This window comes from Balearica regulorum, chromosome 3, assembly GCF_011004875.1.
Source record: "Balearica regulorum gibbericeps isolate bBalReg1 chromosome 3, bBalReg1.pri, whole genome shotgun sequence".
NCBI classification, from domain to species: Eukaryota; Metazoa; Chordata; class Aves; order Gruiformes; family Gruidae; genus Balearica; species Balearica regulorum.
Window position 1 is genome coordinate 103,320,960 of NC_046186.1, and position 20,544 is coordinate 103,341,503.

Sequence of the window (20,544 nt, forward strand, 5' to 3'; positions counted from 1 at the left end):
ATTTGGACACTTCTTGGTGCTTACAGGTATGTGGGTATGAGAGAGAGAGAGAAACTAGTTTTACAATAAAATCACCTTCCCCTCCTATAAAGGTCTCAGCAGGGAGCTCTGCTACACAGCTAAAACAAATTTGGAGCATTGTTCCAACAGTAACTTCTCTGAGTACACAGAATACTCACCATTACAGGGTGTATTTCTTATCTTTTAAACAAAGCTTTCTGTACATCAGCTGTACCCAAAATCATTCATTCATATCACTTCCTATCATCATTTGGGATGTTATCAAAGGGGAGAAATAGTGCTACTTACATAATATTGCTGGAAACAATTCATACTTAACTCCTCGGTTCTCTTTAGAAAAGATACAAATATGTATTTCTGAGCTAAAAAGGGCATTACACCCCATTTGGATTATTTATCAAAAAACGTTTGGCTTAAGAGATTTCCCTTCTCCTCTACCTTCTGCTCCAAGGATCAGCAATAAAGCTCAAAGTCCTTTGCTGAAAACTGATGTAACTCAGATGACCTTATGCTCCTCTCCTCAGAATACTGAACTCCTGGAGAACAAAGATGCTGACACTTGAAAAGTCTTAGGAAGGTAGCAAAAGTGAAACAACAACAAAAAAGCAAAATGCCTACAGCACCTGGTACTGTATTTTCTCACTGATTTCCAGCCAAGTACTAAACAAGCCTAATACTGACTGGCATCTGAATTCAGGCAAAAGATAGTATATTTGAATACATGTAGTGGTATAGATTCAAATATATATGTACATACATGTATGTGTGTAAAATTATAATATATATTAACTATATCTTATGTATGTTATACACTATATTTATGAAATGTATATTGTATATATTATATATTTTTAAATTTGCACAGGCTGTCTAGTAAAAAGCCTTGCAACATGTTTCTAAATGGTAACAATCCTTCTTCCCCAGCCCCAGTTTTATTTTAGTTCTTGCTTAGACTAGAAAGCTTCAAGATACAATTTTCAACCCATTTCTTACATGTTGTGCATGATTAGTAGTAAGGCTGAATGATTGGCTTTTATACTTAAGTTTGGCCTCTCTTCTAAGCTTCAGAATAAGTTGCACTCTCAGAGATCAGCAGGTACACTTTCACATTCATCAGATAGTTTAAAATAATCTGTTGTATCAGTACTTTCCTCTACTCTTCATCTCAACGTTCTGTAATTCTACTGACAAAAGCCCCCCAAAACACAAACACAAACATGTAAGTCCACCTCAAAAGTAAAAATCAATTGTGTCACATTCCTCTATGTCTGAAATCTGATAAAAATGACAGATGACCTTTTGGCAATCTTCAATCGAAAGGTCAGATTTGGGATCTTTTATGTACTCAGCAGCCCATAATAAATGAGTACACCAAATTAAAAGATTCTATCTCACTGGGACATAGAAATGAATTATGTCAGGATGTTACCTGCTCAAGGCATCTGTATTATGCAGATAATACCCACTCATACCTAGGAAGCTGGAGACAGTTGACAGAGTCTGGTTTTTCCAGAGATCCATTGTTATCCATTCCAAAAATACTGCAATTTTTAGCAAAATACTGCCAGTCTTCCCAGTTTAGATCATCTCTTTTTTTCCTTTCAATTCTTATTGCTTCAGGGTGTGGACTAAAGAACTGCAGTATAATGTAGAATACCTACAAGGAGATAACAAATTTATAAAGTGATATTAATGGCTAAGTTGTAAAACAATGAGAATATAAACTTCTTTTTTCAATGAGACAATACAGTCTGCTTTATCACTCACAGACAGAAAAAGAACCAGTATTTCAGTCCACATATTCCCAATTAAGACCAAAGATAACCTTTTTTGTTAAACAAGCTCTTTGATCTCTCAGACATTATTACACAACTGAACTGTTGCATCAGAACTCCACTTTTTCTTGAAGACCATTTGAAAATGCGCTAAAGTCCATGATGCCTTACAGTAATATTATTTTGGCAAAAATGAAGAGCATATCTTTGTGTTGCCAAATATTTGATGAGTTGTTTTGTCTGATAACAGACACTTTTTTTTTTTTTTTTTTTTTTTAAGGAATCTCCCTTTTTTTAGCTTGGAATGTCATCAAATCCCCCATGTTGTGTGAAAAAGCACTTTCCCCAAATTATACAAAATGCGTGTGTCAAATAAGCCAAACCTTAGAACTTCACAAGCATTTGAACTCGCTTTTAACTAAAGGACTAATTCTTACTTATTTAACCAAAACTTGCCATCATATTCTTTCCCTCATCACCATTAATGACAAAAAAGAAAAAAGATAAGCTAGAAAGAATACACAGAAATTTGGTAGAGCCCCTATTGTGAATGGAGCCCCACTACTGATATGTCCCTTCGTCCAAGACATCCTGACGCTCTTCAACAGCATAGTGAAGCATTATGTGCAATCTGGCCTCTTCAGGAACCTTGTCTGCTTATCGAATTCTCCTTCCATATTGCTCAGGAGGCTAAACTACCACATCCAGAACATCTACAAAACAGAAATCCCCTCTGATATGTCAGTGTGCCACAGACATGCTAAATTCTATTTGACTGCAGTCAGATTTCTACCAGAAAGTATAAAACAAGCACCTCAAGTTTTAATGGAAATTAAAGTTGAAATTTACAAAAGTGGAGTTAAAAGAGAACAACCAATTTCTAAATACTGGCATCTTCACACAGGATATCCACTCTGACACGTCTATTCTAGATTACTGCTTGTTACATCAGCCAAGGCACATCAAAAGAGAATGACAAAAATCATAATGCATTCTGTTGCCTTTCACATTGTTTCATGCTGATAAAAGAAGTTTTCTTCCTGGTCCTCTAAGGATAACATCTTAAAGCATAAGGTTTAAATTTCCTCAAAATTGTAATGAAATGTCTACAAAATTCTCCCAGTTTTGCTTTAATAAATAGCAAATGTCATCTTCTCGTTACCTGATACTGTCCATTTTGTAAATCTATTGTGATGGAAACACCATGATCCAGACCTGCAGTATTAGCAAACACAGATGAAATCCAGGTGGTCCCAATGTCATCATCATTGATGTAATACAGGGGATGGGCTTCTGCATCCAACCTCAGCACTCTATCGTTAGTTGTATCATCTGCACCATTAGGGATGCAGTACCTCTGTATCAATGGGTGTACACGGGGATGACTTCCAGGACAGCGGCACTCAGATTGGGTATGCAGATGAGGAAATTTTCCAGAGAATACTTCCAAAATGTCTCTGTCACAGCATATAAAAAAGTAATTACATACATGATTAAAAAAAAAAAAAAAAAAGACAAGTGCCACTTTGTGCCTCTAGGCTCATAGATTAAACAAAATTCAGCTTAGATTATAATAGAAGCCCTAAAAGCCTGGTTTCATCTCATATAAATGGGCCAGTCAGGCAGGAACCAGGCCAGGGTCCTACGTAATTAATGGTAAACAGCAGGCACCTTCAGAAGGCATTTGTGAAGAAGCACTCTGGAGTTGCTTTCATTGCTTCACGGATATGTACGGAGCCAAGGAAAATTATCTCCTTGTTGGGATGTCTAAAGCTAGGTGGGACGAATCCAGCCCAATAAAACTCTTGATGTTTTATGTCTGACTCCAGTGGTCTGGATGCTGTTCTTAAGCATACCATAGCACGGGCATATTGCCTGCAACTGCAGATGAGTTAAATGTTTGCACTCAAATCCTCCAAAAAGACCAGCTTGAGCAATATCTCATTGCACCTTAGAAAACCTGGATAGAAATATTTTCAATTTTAACTAATACAAATGTCCACTTTTTTTAGTTGCCCCAGTCTGTAATCACTCTGGTTGCTTCTTACACCCCATGTCAAAGCCACTGAGTCACTTTAGTTTCCTCTGACATCAGCAACTGAAATACACAGGTATGTAGGTAGGCAAGCAGATAGATACATGAACAACGTGGGCAGGTTACCTAAACCTTTATCTCCTTATCTCTGGTCTAAAAGAAGGATTTTGTGAGCCTAGAAGATACTGAATTTTTAAATTAAAAAACTCTTACTTTTCCCATTTTCCTACTTTATCAGTAAGAACAGGATTTTCATATACTTATTAAGCGAATAAATACTTGGTAGCTACCACTACAAATTCCACAGAACCCAAAGTTACGGGACCTTTTATAGCCATAGACTTAAATTGACTGATATGCAGGCGAGACTTTCCTTCACAGTTTATCCCAGATAAACATTTTGCACTAAGTTATTTGTGGATATAAAACTACATCTACAAAGACATCATTAGGTTGCAACACTTTGTAAAATACCTTATCCTTCAATTTTTAAACTTTATTCATTTCACTGACTTAAATTGTAGTTCAAAAGATTTGACAAGCACTGCTCTGAAAGAATACAACCAACATGATTTTCATATAACTTGGAATTCAGATTCATATTAATACTTTAAATCATAGGAGCGCTGCTCATTGTGACATCCTGCAGACAGCCAAGTTCCTGGAAAGCTGCTCTACACTTTATTGAAAGACTATCATTAAGTAGCTTTAAGGTCTGCAGTCACCAGTGTCATCGCGTGTAGCCTACCCAGAAGCACCACGCAGACAAATAGGACCTGACTACTTCTGGCCAGCTTGAATTGACTAGATTAATCCAGCATGAGCTGGATAACAAAGGTAACATTTCCTTGTAATGCGCTAGGAAGGGAGGCTGGAGGGCAACAGAAATTGCAGTGGCAACCGTAATTTGGCCTCAGGGATGGAGGAAGTCAAAGCAACTGCCCAGGGCTATGTGGGCCAAGCTAGCAAAGTCATTGGCAGCTTATGGTGACAATCCAATATAGAAAGCAATGAACACTTAAGACAATAGCACCTCAGGGTAGAGGGGTGTGTGTGTAGGGTGGGGAGAGTGTCAAGAATACCCAACATGGACGTCTGATACCATGGGGAAGCTGAAACCAGGAACTGCTATGCACAGCAGCCAGCATGCTGATCAGTTGGAGTGCCTGTCCTCTTCACTTGGATCACTAGTATTAAAAGTGGTCTCAACTGGACTGGCCCGCTATGCTCCCTTCCTCGCCCTGCAGTTTACATGGAGCTCTGAGAAAGCTTGGCAAGTCTCATCCAGCAGGAATAAGCTTATCAGCACATACTATTATGTCAGAATCATGAGCTGATAACACCTAGATAGTTTATAAGCATTGAAATCTAGCAACTGGATCTACTCTTCACAAGAACACTAGGGTCAGGTTGTAACAGGGACAAAAAATAACAAGGAAAGCATGTTTATTAGTGAGTGTTGAGTTTCACTATGTATGCACTACATATACTACTACCTTATACTAGCTATATTTAAGCAATAGTTCAAAAGCAAAACTATTAAGTTGTTGAATTTATTTTAACTCAAGATTTTTTAGATTAAATGTCATCTTTGAAATGAGGTTCAGTAAACTACATCATAAGCAATCATCTAAATGAGACAACAGAAAAGCACTATATTTTGGGAAATAAACATATTGTTATCTATTCTTTCTTCTCACCACACTCCTATTTTTTTTTACCAAAATAAAGGTTCTTTACCTGTTTGTAAGTGCCACTGGGTAAAATCGAAAATCTTGCATTCTTCCAACAAATTGCTCTAAACCTAAGAAAATATACTATAAATAAGTAATCTATGGAGCAGAAGGCAGCTTTGCACTGCATGAGAGCACCTTTAATTCAGTACTTAGAGATCTCTCTTGCACAATTACCCCTCCTGAATGAAACCATCTTGGACCTGGACAAAACTATAGAGGGCAGTGACTTTTTTTTTTTTTTTTTTGATAAAAAAGAATGATTTATAACAACTTTATAAGAACATTTTGTACCTATCTCTTTTCTGATTAGAGAGGTGGCACAAGGATCGGCTCATTAGACAGAAGTAATGAGCCAGACCATGTGCCACCTCTAATTAGAGAAGAGATACAGTAGGTACAACTGTACCTATCAATTTATACAATAAAGATAAAAAGCATTTAAAAATATTCCTTTCTTTTATATATTTATTAATTATCAAGTATTCAGAATCAAAATCACAACAAAACACTTTTCCACACACAAGCTTTAAGAAACGGGGCACAGAACTACTTTCTTGCCCAAGAGGACAATAAAGTTGTTTAAGTGACAGATAGTTATATTTAGGAGCTTCAAATTCTGCATGTTCCTGAAGAGTGGTAGTCAGTGTTCTTATATCTGCCGAGCCAATAATTTGTGGAAAGCAACAAAACATCCCCCAGCTGTTCTGCAACGATCATGTCATGCTGTAGTATCATATAAAATTCTAGATGTAGATGAAGAGTAACACTAACAGGCATTACTGGAGGCTGAGGGGTTCTCATTCTGCTAGTGCTTTACTTGAGTGTTGACAGAACTGAAGAACATGAACAGCCAGAAATCTTCAGCTCTATTCCTGACTCTGGAGAGGAGTGTAGTCTAGTGGCCACACACAATCCCATTCTGAAATAGTTTCGTATATTTATTCAGAAAAACTATGACTATAAATTAATGGAATGTGTCACTTTACGGGCCCACATTTTGGAGAACGCAGGAAAACCTACCTACATGCAGTAACACAGAGTAAGTTATAAACCTACAAAACTTCTATCTTTCAGCCAATCTTTTATGAAAGCTAATTGTACAATAGGAATTTTCTCCTGCAGGAAATTACTTTGCAGCAAATAGATACCTTAAAACGACTGACATTTTTTTAACCACATGGTGCACATGTTCTTTTCAATATTCCAGTGCATTCCAATAAAATACTACAAGATTTACCTGTGAAACTTTGTCCAATTCGCAGTGTACCATCAGCATCTGCAACTGTTCCCACAAGAATCCTTGAATCAAAAGGTGTGTTGTCATCTTCCCAGCCATTCAAGAAGAAATTAATTCTGCTGTGATGTACCTATAGCATCAATGCAAACAGACAAACACAAACTTCATTATGCAATCACTAAATTCTCTATATCTTGTGTCTATCACTGATTAACCACTAACATTACTTTGACCTACTTGCTGTGTATCTTTATTTTCAGTGCCTACTGAGAATAGATACCTCTTTTCCATCCATTAGTAATCCAGTTAAGATCATCACTCAGATGCACAGAGTATAACATTTCTACAGTGGTTAAATCAAAGAAGAATCTACGGTACAGTGATCTGGTGGGGAGGGGGAAGAGAGGAAAAGGAGAAGAGTCTGTTTCACAAGGTACAAGGCTGGTTACAGCTACTTCACCACTTCAGGCCATGGGCACATGTTACAGCTGTCAGAGCTCTTCTTGTACACATCAACTCATACAGGCCTCAAGGGGCTATCTACCATACTCAGGATAACCAAATGCAGCACATTTCAACCAGGCCTCTAACACCCCTCCAAAATGCCTCCCTAACCCCAGCATGTTTGTTTCTACAAGGGCTGAAAGGAACGGTAGAGGAACTGGCTACATCTGCTTTACACCCAGTGGGTAGTTCCCTTACATCAAGGGAACCCTTGGCTAGGAATATGCACTCAGCCAGCACCCCAGGGTACCGTTTTCTGCAAGCCTTCCCTTCCCTGCCAATTCATTTTAAATTTGAGTTAACGTTCATAGAAATACTTTATGGCATTCTCCCAGCTCCACAAAGTCACAAGATGCTGAGCTTTTAACAAAGTACTTTTTTTGTATTAAAAATCCTCGTGTTTAGGTTACATAAAATTAGAAAAAAAAACCCTTAATGATATGGGAGTGCCTGACAACCTTCCATGTTATGACATTCAATACTCATTTAAAAACTACAGACACATACAAAATGAAAACCGAAGGCATTGTGGCTACAGTCAGTTTCCCATTAATGAAGTTAATGATAGAAATTAAGTTCAACTTATTCAAAACTTTTGAACACTGTTGAATTGTTTACTGAACAAACTTAATCTCATTTATTTCAGAAAGTTATTTATTTGCAAGACTGCAGTTACTTGAATTTTAGCAATATTTAGCTTGCATAAGGCTTATTTCACAAGAGCTTGATAGCCTTCAGCTTTTGAAACATTGTTTTGTTGTTGCCAATTTACAGAGTGTTATTTCCACTTTGCAGATATGGACGCCTTGTGAATCCTGTCTACAGAGGCCAAATAAAACTAGAGTGCTTTAGCCTGTCTTGATACCCACGCTAATCAAAACAAACCTGGAATAATTGCTTCCATAAGAATAATATGTATGTGAGGACAAACAGAAGGTTTACAAGCCAGAATAGTTTGTTGCAAAGAGGGAAAGCCAGAACCTGAAAAAATATCAATTTGAAAACCACAATATAAGCACTCACAATGCTATTCCACCAATAAAGTCTTTCAAATTTCAGACCAAGATAAACAGACACAATTATCTATAAATCTGAGCTCAAAGTTCAGCATCAGTGCCTCAGGCAACATGAGTCTATCAGTATTTTAAGAAAGAAAATATGAAATGAGATGCAGATTTTTGTTTGGAATTTTTTTTTTTATTCAGGCTTCACACAAAATTGTACGGATTATTTTTTTTTCTCCTTAAACTGCACTTTCAAACACACAGATGCATACTGAGCTCTGTTGCCATTTCCAGATTGAGTCAATATTTCCTAAATTTAGACAGCAATATTTATTGCCCTTCCACTGATGGAAATTTGAAGGTTATTATCATAATTACTAGGGCTTAAGATTTGTTCAAAAAGTTATTGCATATGAGTTTCACCACTCAAAACACATCTCTCCATTTTAAATTATCCTTTGTGTTGACACATCAATGACCTAAATACAACAGTTTTTTATTTAATTTTAATTCAAAGCCCTCTAAACATCTGATCCCCTATTTGCAAGAGCCTAAGTATATGTGTATACTGTGGTTACATCGCATTTTTTTTTCTGCATCACATTTTTTACAGCCTGTTACTGTCATTTGGTGTTTGACTGTTATCATCATAAAAGATACAGGCTTTTCTACTTTGTTATTTGTAGCATTATCTCATGTTTTACAACATCTTTGCACAACATGCCCGCACATGAAATATAACTAGTGAAAAGTTCTCAGTGGTATTAATGCATAAAAAAGAATGTGGTTCCATCTCTACTGTCTTTACCCAGCCAAAAGCTGATGAACAGCCAATTTTCCTTTATCACATTAGCACAGCCATGAGGGAAACACATTTGTTCTAGTCAGCTACACTAAAGATACTATTACCAATCTAACATATACATGTTTTATATCAGCAGTATTCTCAGAGTATGAGGGAGCCAACAATATATTAACACTAGCATGACAGTTTATTTAAGAAAAGAAAATTGTCTCTGTAGAGGGACAGAAGTTAGAAATGTATGGCTAAAGCTCAGTGTCACTGGTCTAATAAAGGTAATAATTCTTAAGCTTTCTTTATAGCAGGTAACACTCCTGTGGCAGCTCTGTCATATCATTCAAATAAAAATGTTGTCTTTTACAAGTTTAAAAGTACCTTTATTTTTAGTCAGATATGAAGCATGTTTCCGCTTTCCTGTTTTCGCTGCAAAACATTTGTAAGTGGAATTCAGAAATGAGTGCACTCGCCCCCATCAGCTCCTTGCAAACTTACCCTCTCAGCTGCAGCTTCTATGGGACCCGATTCTGCCTCCCCCAGTGGTAAGCAGAGCGCTCACCTCCATGCACCCCTACTAAAATCAGTGGGGCTATTTATGACTTAGGAGTGACAGAATCGGGCCCTAAATGGCCAGGTATTTTTCCTTGTTGAAAATAGGTGACTGACGACAATTTTAAATCTCCCTCCCCCCCTCCCCCACCACCAATCTCTTTGTATTAAATAGGATTTAGAATAGTTGGGTTTAATATAGCACATCCCCAAGGTAGCCCTAAGCACTTTACAATGCTGAATTGGATATCAGTAGTGCAGTGACTGTGTAAGGCAAAGGCAGCAGTCATTATGCATTTGGCAGTAGCTCAATGTAATGATCCCCCTGCTGGTTATTAAAGGGGGTATGAATATCTGACATGGGAGGAAAATGTAGGAGGGAAACCATGTGTGGTATAAAAAAAAAAAAATCCCAGAGGCTCTCCACTGTGGGAAGAGAGGAATGTCGCAAAGTTTGGTGTCGGTTTAGACTAAGCTAAATAAGAAGGCTGGCACTGAATCGGCTGTTTGAAGCGGTTATTTAAGGTCTCCTGACCGTTACCATTAAATTGCACACAATACCACAGAAATAAAAGATGAATTTCACTCCTGACTAGGACAACAAGATTATTCCCCTGAAGTCTTTAATTAATAATATTCAATAGGAATTTGTCCCAAGAGAGAAACAGGAGATGGGAAGGAAAGGCTGGCCTCATGGTTGTGCAGAGCACAGGACCAGAAGCCTGGGACATCAGCGCTCTAATCCCAGCTCTGAAACCATCTCTGCCTCCCGTGCTTCCCCATCTGTCAGATACTTAGCAAATCACCTCACAGGGAGGTGGCAAGGATTAGTTACTAAGATAAATTCACCCTGCAACTACATTAGCCTCTGCCAATGCAGAGCCTAATACCAATTCCAAGCAATGGAAAATCCATTTGATGGTGAACCGAGATGGTGAAAGATATCCATAATCTTTCCTCTAATAGCATTCTTGTTATGATCCAGAAGAGTTTCAAAAATGAGAGATGCTGGGCCAATGAGCTGATAGGCAAGTTCCTTCAGTGCATCCCGAATGAAGCTCTTATGGTCCTCCGTCATGAGCAAATTGCCCATCAGAGCCAGCAATACCAAATGCAGTCATTTCCTACCTAGGAAGAATTCCCTGCCCTATGGGTCACTGCAGTGCAGAATGAAGGAGGACACACTGAAGCACAAGCTAGTGCTTATAAAATGAGATAGGGACAGAAAAGGCATTACAACTGTTTATTTTCTCACCTAAAGGTCTGTTCTATTCTGATGCTACCCATGGAAACATAATAATGTCATTTAACATGAATTTTGCCACTTGGTTTGGATCAGGCAGAGCTGTCAGGTAAACAAAAGCCAGTTTTTTTCATGTATTAAGTGCTAACAGAAACTTCCACTATATCACAGTAACCCGTATGGCAAAAATGAAGCACCACAACCAAGTACTACACTTCAAAGTTGTACTGGCTAAGACTGAGGGACTAACTATGGCAAAAAGCAGAAGCAGGGGAACGTGTAGGAGCATGGTAAGCACGTATGATACCGCTCCTGAATACTCTTTGAACCTCCAACCACTGGCAACTCAGACTTCTTCAGCCAGCCATGGTTTGTATGTTTTTAGTAGCTTTCCATGATTTTTGTATAGCTGCTCCTTGAATGCAAAAACTTGTACTTCCCCCAAAGACACTCACTGTGTAGATTAATTGAAGAATACTGTGGGGTTTTCTCTCTTTTTTTAAGTCTTGAAATGTAGTGTTATCTATAGGTATAATGTACAATGGTATAATAAATGCAGAAATAAATAGTATAACAGGTACAAATAAACAGTATAACAAGTATAAAAATATTTAGTATTTCAATAAAAATTATCAATAGGCTTTCAAAAAAAGTCTGATATTCTTCTTCATTAACACAGAGGCAGAACATATTTTGAGTTTCAAGTAAAAGACACAGTTATATCAATTCCCCTTTTTTGAGCTACAATGGCACTTCCCAAGCCAAAGCCAATTTGAGGGGAATTCTGAGACCCCAATCTACAAAGTTTTGGCTTTCAGGTAATAATACACACACATATTACATCACAACATACATGTGTGATATTCAGCGGATTTAAGCAGCATACGCTTTTTCTTCACACCCATTAATCATCTTGTCATCAAAATGTCTTGTTACATAAAGGCAAGCGAGACAATTTTAGTCTCTTCCGTGTAGAACTGAATTGCATCATTTCTGCCAAAATAAATGAAGTGAATTCTTCCTCAGTAGACAATATGATCTTTTTGCATTAGTAAGATTTTTCCATTAAGAATAAGTCCTAATACTACCCACATACCTTATGCAAAATTATTTCTAATAAATAAGATAGGAAGAAGAAACATGGAAAAGAATCCTTTAATGTTCCATTAAAAAAATAATAAAGAATACCTAAAGATAGCATAGCAGAGCTCAAGATCACTAACCAGAGATCGAAACTCCACTGCACTAAATAACGTACAACCAACAGATGCGGTAGTCTCTTCCCCAACTGTTTTAGCATTTATAATTATTATATGTTTCAAAGACCTTCCTGTTTTTTAGTAAGTGCAATCTTTACCTTTAGGTTATCTTTCCCACTATTTAATGGCACAGGAAAGATTTATTAAAATATTACAGATAAATTAAAGGGAGTTATTTCAAGACAACATTAATCTCTTCTACTGGTTAAATACACTCTTTTTACTCTTATTCATCATAGCTTCTAGTAACTATAAAATACAATTTAATCTTAAAGTTTCTTCTCATCATCTATTGTTTTAATAATTGGATCACAGTGCCTGGCAAGACAGATGAAAAAATCAGACGGATTTCTTCCCAGATTTGCAGGTCATAAACGAGGAGTTCCACAATAGACAGAACTCTGGCACCAAAAATGAAAGAAAAAATAATCTTTCCAGTCATTCAAGCCAAATTATACCAACCCTGGCCTATTTAGTTATCCAGCCAACTTAGTGATGGCAAACACTTCAGCTGTAACTTCAGCTCTTAAGGCTATTTATGCCATCAAAGTCTCAGATGGCAGGGGCAGAAATGACCGACACATATAAAACAAGGACAAGAACCAAAAATTTATCTTCCAGTAAACTTAACGGACAGCACTGTTTTCACATAAGATGAAAAAGAATCAGTTTAGGGATCTATGATCTGCACCAGACAGTGAAAAAAATTCTTCAAGGTATCTGCAAACTAAAATTAAAAAAATGCAAGCTAATTTTTAAGTTAAAAATGCAAATTTAGCTAGCTACAAATACCAGCTAAATTTTAAAATTAAATACAAATTAAAACACAAAGTCTGTTTCTCAAATATAAGAAAACAACCAGATTCTCCTCCAAATAAGTGAACAAAAAATAAACTGTAAGAAAACTAAAATACTAAAACAAATCTGCATTAGTATTTCCTTTAAATAAGCTCTATTTGCACAGTGAGTGGTTTCTCAGAAATAATTTTATAATAATAAAAAAGGTGATACACAATATGAAGAGCAATTAGGTAACTATACAATTTACCTGTATGGCATTAAAAAAAAGAGATGTTCCATTTATTTTCCAGATCAGCAAACTGACAGAAATGACCCCTCCCCTTAGTCGCTGTAAAAGCTAAAGCAACTCCAGAATCAATAGTTACACAGGCTTTAGAGATGTAAATGAAAGCAGAAGTTAGCATAAATGATTTGCTTAATCATTCAGAAATAACGAGGAATCAGAGATTATGAGAAATCAGAAGATGTGACTCACCCAGCTCAAAAATTACTACGCAACATACTATTACAATTGCTTACCATCACTTAATTTGGTATCATTCTTATCAAAGTTGCTACCTAAATATAGCTTGCTATCTATTAAAATAACCAAGATTCAGAAAACCTTTTTTTCTTCTAAATGTATTGCAGATTTGTTGCATCAGGAACTTTTTCAATGACTTCATTCTATAGAAACAGACAGTGTATTAACACATTTTCTCCCAAGGTGAGAAAACAGATTAAGGTTATGACCAAAATGACAGGCCCATGGCTTCCTTGAATACTTTAATAGAGTCAACAAATCAACAGTGGTCACTGATGACAACATATGAAGGAAGACAATAGATGGACGGAGGGGAATTAGTGATGCTGCTATAATGGTCTAATCAGAAACTTGAGCATAAAAATCTTTTTCACCTTCAACCTGTCTAAATATGCTCTTTTTGCCTGCTTGTCTAAAGATATATGGCATATTCTACCACAGGGGGACATGTGGGTTCACATGTCTACTCAGCGAAAGCAGATGTGAAACAGAAGCGTGAGAGTTAATAAAAGATACAGTAAAGGGGTTTTGCATATCAAAGAGATGAGACACACAGAGGTATGTATTTCGGCATTTTCTTGCATAATTGCAAATCTTGCTGAAGCTGCAGTTACAAAGTCTTCCACACAGCTTTAATATTTCGTAAGTGAATTTCTGTATAGAGGAAAGGTCAGTCATACGGACTTAAGCAACACAAAGCGGACAAATGGAATTCTGGAGAAAAAAAATAGGATGAAACCATTAGCATGAATCCAAGTTTACTTTCAGCTGTGATTTAAGCAGAACTAATGACCAAAAACCACAACACTGCATTTTACATACTTTTAAAAATCTAGGCATCTACATGTCCCTAAATTGATGCATCAGAAATGGCTGACAACTTCCTGCCACAATTCAACACCTTCTTTCACTGAATAAGTTACAGAATTTACACATCTGCAACATCCATCTCAAAGGTTCCTTTCCTATTCCCAGTTCTGCCTTATTCTTATTTTGCATTATTCTAAAAAGGAGAAATAAAAATTAGTAATCTACTACATTTACATCTAGCTTTAAAAAACCCACAAAAAATGTAGTGAATATGGGTGGGAGCAGATTCCATGCCCCCAAGGACTATTTTTCTCAATCATTAATACAAACAGGGAACAAAATAAACTGTTTATCCCAAAATTCCTCTACTCCTCCCAAGCCTCCAGGTAATCTGTGAGCCAGGTTTTGACTGCTTTGGAAAATAAAGAGGTGTGATAGTTTCCACAGCTTAACCTCTGCAGATGCATCAGGATTCCACGCCACACTCAACCACCCCCTACTCCACATATTATTCCCCAGCACTGGTGCGCAGCCGGCTTTGTACAGTCTCCCAGTGCTTATCTCTCCTTACAACATACCACATGCAGCCTAACCCACATTTAAAATCTTAGCTGAATAGATAATTCAGGAATAAGCACTATCATACATTTTTGTAGTGTAAGTACATTTTGGCAGTGATGACATTATTGCTAGGGATGTTTGGGCAGATGTCTTACATACATCAAAATCCCCCTTGCTCCCCCGCCCCCCCACCCTGAGACAAAGCTTACAACCCTAAGATAAAAAAAGTGTTCCCTTTTAGTCTTTTGCTCTTTGCATTTTAATATTTATTTTTTTTTAATTTGGAATGAAAATTGAGGCAACACAGAGGGAACTTGGCACATGTAAATCTTGGCAAGAGATAATGATTTTATGTAGCAAACGTATGAGAACAAGAATATGTCAGGAGGAATTTGTCTGGGATCTTGTTCTCAAACAGACCAAAAAAAGATGCTCATCACCATGTTAATAGAGACGGGGGACGGGGGGAGAGAGGGGTGTGGAAATTAAAGAATAATATCTAGAAGGACAAGCCAGCTCAGATAAGTTGTCTGCATAACACTTGACAGATACCAGTAAAAACTTCCTGAGTTTACCAGTGAGCTTGGTGTTTTCTCAGCTAGAATCCTGTCTCCATTTCAAATGGATTTCTCGTTCTTACCAAGTTCAGGAAAAAGGAGTACTACCTTATAAAGCCATTACAGTTGCTTAAAATCTTCAATGATGTTTTTAGAGTGTTTGCTCATTACCTTATAGCAAATACAAAAGATACACATATAATAAATTTTATTTTACCCACTATTATTAAATTACTTTATTCACATTTCTAAACTCCTGTGTTTCCATATTCAAATCACATACTACCCTCAAAAATGGCAAAAATTGAAGTTTTTAAGCTATAAGAACTCTGCATGTCTGAGTAAACCCAAACCTACTACCCACTCCTCTCTGTATCAAAAGCTGCTCTGAGGCAACTTGGCCACAAGCATGAAGGAAAAGAGGACAAGAAGTAGAGGCAAGCTGCAACCCTGGCATCCATGTAGGTTTCAATGTGATGCTTTTCACACTTCTTTGGTTCTCAGGCCACAGAGCATTTTACAGGAAGAAAACAAAGAGGGCTTGGGGCCATTCATTGCAACTACAGACTTAAGCATGGTCAGGGACTTTATAACGATGATTTTGAAAAAGAAAGTGCTTATCTTCTCATTCATGGGTAGGGGAAATTCCATTACTTCCAACCATTCTGACATTTTTAGACAGAAGCCATGCCAATGCAATTCTAGGCTGAGATTGATTATCTAATTGTAGCCAAAACCATAAAGTCAACTCTGTCCTTTCACCAGAGCATGCCGGTCTAGTCTAAATATGCAGCTACAAATGTTTTAATTTACTAAATATTTTTAGCTCATTCATATCAGAACTCAAGGATGTGACAATTCCTATACTTCACTGAGAAAAGGAAGTAAAAACTCCAAAATCTCCCTTTTATCACCTGTAAATTCTATAGGAAAATCACCTTCAGCCTTTAAAAACAGGAACTAAAGTTGTGAGTGAATGGAAATGGTATATGCACAAGCTACTTGGCATGAAATCACTGATTTTCTCTTCAAAATCAGGATGCTGCTTTAAGCCTGCACAGTGAAAAGGTTTGAAATAATTCAGAAGTTTAATTCTTCTTCAGCATGCTCCAAATGAAGTTTCAATATACTTAAGTTCACCGTAAGCAGGATCAACTAACTGAATCAGTGAATTAAACTGTATTTTAACCCAGACTATTTTAGGACTTCTTGTGATTTAATTCAGCCAGCAGCTAAAACAACCACGCAGCCGTTCGCTCACTTCCCCACATGCACAGTGACATTGGGGAGAGAATCAAAGAGGAAAATTGTGGTTTGAGATACAGATAGTTTAATAGGATGGAAAAAGAATATAATAATAATAATAATGGTAAAAGAATATACAAAACAAGTGATGAACAGCACAATTTTTCACCACACTCACTAGTTCCCGAGCCATGCCACCTCCTGGCCAAACCCCAGTTATATACTGAGCATGATATCATATGATATGGAATATTCCTTTGGTCAGTTTGGGTCAGCTGTCCTGGCTGCATCCCCTCCCAGTTTCTCGAGCACCCCCCACCTTCTTGTTGGCAGGGCAGTATGAGAGGCTGAAAAGTCCTTGACTGCTTGGCAATGACTAAAACATCTCTGTGTTACCAAATTTATTCTCATCCTAAAGCCAAACCTCAGCACTATACCAGCTGCTGGAAAGAAATTTAACTCTATCCCTTTCAAAACCAGGACAGGACCATTACAAGAAAAGATCTGAAAAGATGCCTTTCTTTACAAGATTTATAGGGGATGTGCACACACATCAGTATTTGATGACACCATGCACAATCTTGTTGCAGAATCCAGAGGATTAACTTTCACTAATATAACAGGGTAGCAACACCTGTGTTGAATATATTTTCCTGCAGGCCAGCAAACTGGTAGATTACCAGGAAAACATTCCAAAAGGAATAATACTTTTTCATCTTTGGTTTTATCCTCTACTTTTTTCTTTCTTTTACTCTTGTTGTTAGACTTTGACAGACACTTTTCCAGGAGTTCCTGATAAAAGAAAATCCTTGATTAGATGGCTTTTGAAATTAAAACTGCCTAAATGGGAAAAAACATCATTTTTTTAAAAATACTGAAATTGACTCATGACAACATTCTGTCCAGAGATAACATGTGGACTGACTAGTACTTCAGCTGTGAATTTATTTAAATGTAGACATACACATGCAGTATTAGGAAGGCAAAAACAGGGTATGAAATAAACATAAGGCATCAGCTCTAAGCTCACTGTCAAGAGTATACCAAGGCTTCTAACCACACAGTTCAGCTGAAGGTAACTATCTGTCAAATGTAATCTGTGCAACTGAATATGCTTAAGCTGGTGCTATGAATCAACTAAAACTGCTTTGGTCTTATTGACATTCAATTGCAAGAAGTTGCAGCTCATCCAGTCCAATAGACATCTGACAACACCAAGAGTGCTTCAGTGACAGAAAGCTTTAAATATAGATGCAACTATCATCACAATACACATGGAACTAAACATTATGATCCCTCACACCGTCTTCAGAAACTGGTCAGTCAGGCATCAGCTGGATGCCGTAAGACCACATGGTCATCCTCTCTGCCTGTTGCCAACGTCTGCAGCTAACAAATCAGTATGACCTAAAAAAAAGAAAAAGAGAGAATACAGATTGACTGACAGAAAAAATCCACTCCATCTTTCATCACCGTCCCATTAAATCTCTCTGAAATCCTCTTCTGCCATTATCATCTTTGTTTGCCTTTTAAAAATAAAATGCCAGATCAAAAATTGTTCAAACTGTTTGCTTTTGTTAAGGGCCAGATCTTCAGCTACTATAAACTGCCTTCAGCTTCAGCAGTGCCATTGTACACCTGCTGAGATTCAGACCTCCGATATGCTAAATTTACTTTCTTCCTCACAGCTGTTCTTTACACCTTGAAATAAGATGTCTGATAATGTATGTGGGATGCTGGACAATAAAGCATCTTGCATATTGGGTCCCAAAAGACGACCCAGTTTGTGTCCTAACTTTACACAAAAGAAAGGAACATCTCCTGCAACCATCTATGTGCTTGTTTGACCCTTATCTCAGAGAACTCCTACTATTTCATGGGTAGATGGTCCAGCACAGCATCTTTTTCTAAAAATTTTCATGTAGCCCCACTGTATACATGAGTTGTTACATCAACACGCTTGCTTGCTTTCCTCAGCTCCTGCTGCCTCATTCCTTCCTTCACCATACAGTGAACTGAAATCATCCCAGAGCCACAAACAGATAAAGGAAGTTGGGGAAGAGGAAATATGTTGCCTACATACAGCTTACAGCCGTGTTTAAGGGGATGCACAGTGTAAGTAATTTTGAGGGGAAGGGGAAAGAGACTCATGCCCATGTTATGAGAACTCTGAAGAGTTATGCCCATGCTCTGAGAAATCCAGTGTACAAAAAACAGAGACTTGAGGAAGAAACCTCATCAGGGGACCACAGCGACAGAACTGTCTTAAAACAGAAGGGCTGGAGAGGATAAAGGGACAGTAGTAGAAATGGTAAAGAACAGCGAAGGGGAAGGAAAAAGCATAAGGTCGGGAGGAGCAAGTTGTCTCTTTGCCTTTCCTTCTTTTGCCTCAGGCCCATATCGGCCTTTCCTTTTCTTGACTTAACTGGGATGAATTTTAATTGCAGCCTCTCTACGTGTTTTATACACTATGTACTCTTTACTTGTGTGGAGTGGATTTCCCATTCATCACAGGACTGCAGGCAAAAATCCCAGGAGCATTTTGCTTTCCTTCAAAGTTATCTTTGCTAAAATCAATAACTTTAGGGCTGCTTCCTCCACCTGGCACATACTCCCACCCCACAACCATTTCAAATGTCATAATTTCATGACCATTTGATTTTGTTTCTTATCTCCATATACAGATTTATATTTGCAATATTTCCATGATAACAGTGACAATATTCTATACAGTTTCAGTAACAGTATAAAGGCAACAACCTTACAGCAACAGTGGAAACATGCTCTTATTTGTAGTTTTAACACAGTCAATATCCTAACTGATCTCTAAAAATCTCTCTCCCTGTGTCCTCCTCAATACCCCAGCATTCTTTAAATCAAAGTACTGGTTTTCTTAGGGACCTGTTTTATGCCTTAAATATTTTTATTGTTTGGGCTTTTTTTCTGACCACCTGCAAGTCAAGTGCAACAGCCAAAAATTGTACTTACCTTGTATGCAAACCAATGAACTTAGTTTAGAAAGAAGGAATAAAAAAATAACAAGGGCAGGGGAGGCAGCAGGGGTGTTTCCTACTGCAGATTATCATCCCTCAGCAATATTGTTACATCTCTTCCAGCTTTATATTAGCTCTCCCTTCACTAAAACTGTGTATCTTGGCATTTTAAATCCCCCTTCATTTTCCTGGTTGTCTCTCTTATTCCAATAATATCTTTCTTATCCTTGAAAACATGTCACTCCAATTCAGCAGTCTTATTACATATGCTCCCAGCATTTATATAAAAGATACTTAGCTTTTCTTTTTGCCCTCCTTTACTTTTCTTTTTCACTAACTCCTACAATGTTAATCCCTTCTCAACGGGAAATGGTTTTCCTTCAATCCAAGTCTTTCTTTTTGTGCATAGATCCACTAGTTCAGCTTGAATTCCCCCAGTAACATAATTATTTTTTTTTTTAAAAAGGGGGATGTGGGGAGGGGAAGAAAAAGATGGAACCCTGGAGCACTCCTAAAGGAATTAACTCTCTGTTCAATAACAAGCATGTATTAATTCATGCTTGTTAATTTGACCCCAGTCAGTGAAATCAGAAAGCAACTGGAATGCAAACCTATCCATAAGGTGGTCTACAGGCTTAAGACAAATTCACGGCTATTTCATGAATAAAGCCTTCAAGATGCAAAAAAGCAAATAACATTAAGCAGAAGGATCCAAAATAAGAATCGTGTATGTCATTAATTTTTTGGACAAGGGCAATTTGAGTACTGTGTTAAAAACAGAGTGATATAACCCACACTGTCAATTATCTGATAAACAAGGCCAAAGACAAAGAAAGATCAATGCAAAAAGAGACAGCTTTTGAAATGGTATGCATTTTTAAAGAATTATTTT

At 37.3% G+C, this 20,544-nt stretch overlaps 1 protein-coding gene across 1 annotated transcript in view; it reads right to left on the reverse strand.

Moving 5' to 3' along the window:
* The window catches only part of USH2A (usherin), a 396,138-nt gene that overhangs the window by 349,782 nt on the left and 25,812 nt on the right, over positions 1-20,544 (reverse strand). Inside the window, exons 3-6 of the mRNA XM_075749252.1 lie at positions 6,805-6,934; positions 5,572-5,635; positions 2,959-3,253; positions 1,494-1,678 (exon numbers count right to left, since the gene is read on the reverse strand). Coding sequence (XP_075605367.1) covers positions 1,494-1,678; positions 2,959-3,253; positions 5,572-5,635; positions 6,805-6,934 — 674 coding nt within the window. The remainder of the gene's footprint in view (positions 1-1,493; positions 1,679-2,958; positions 3,254-5,571; positions 5,636-6,804; positions 6,935-20,544) is intronic.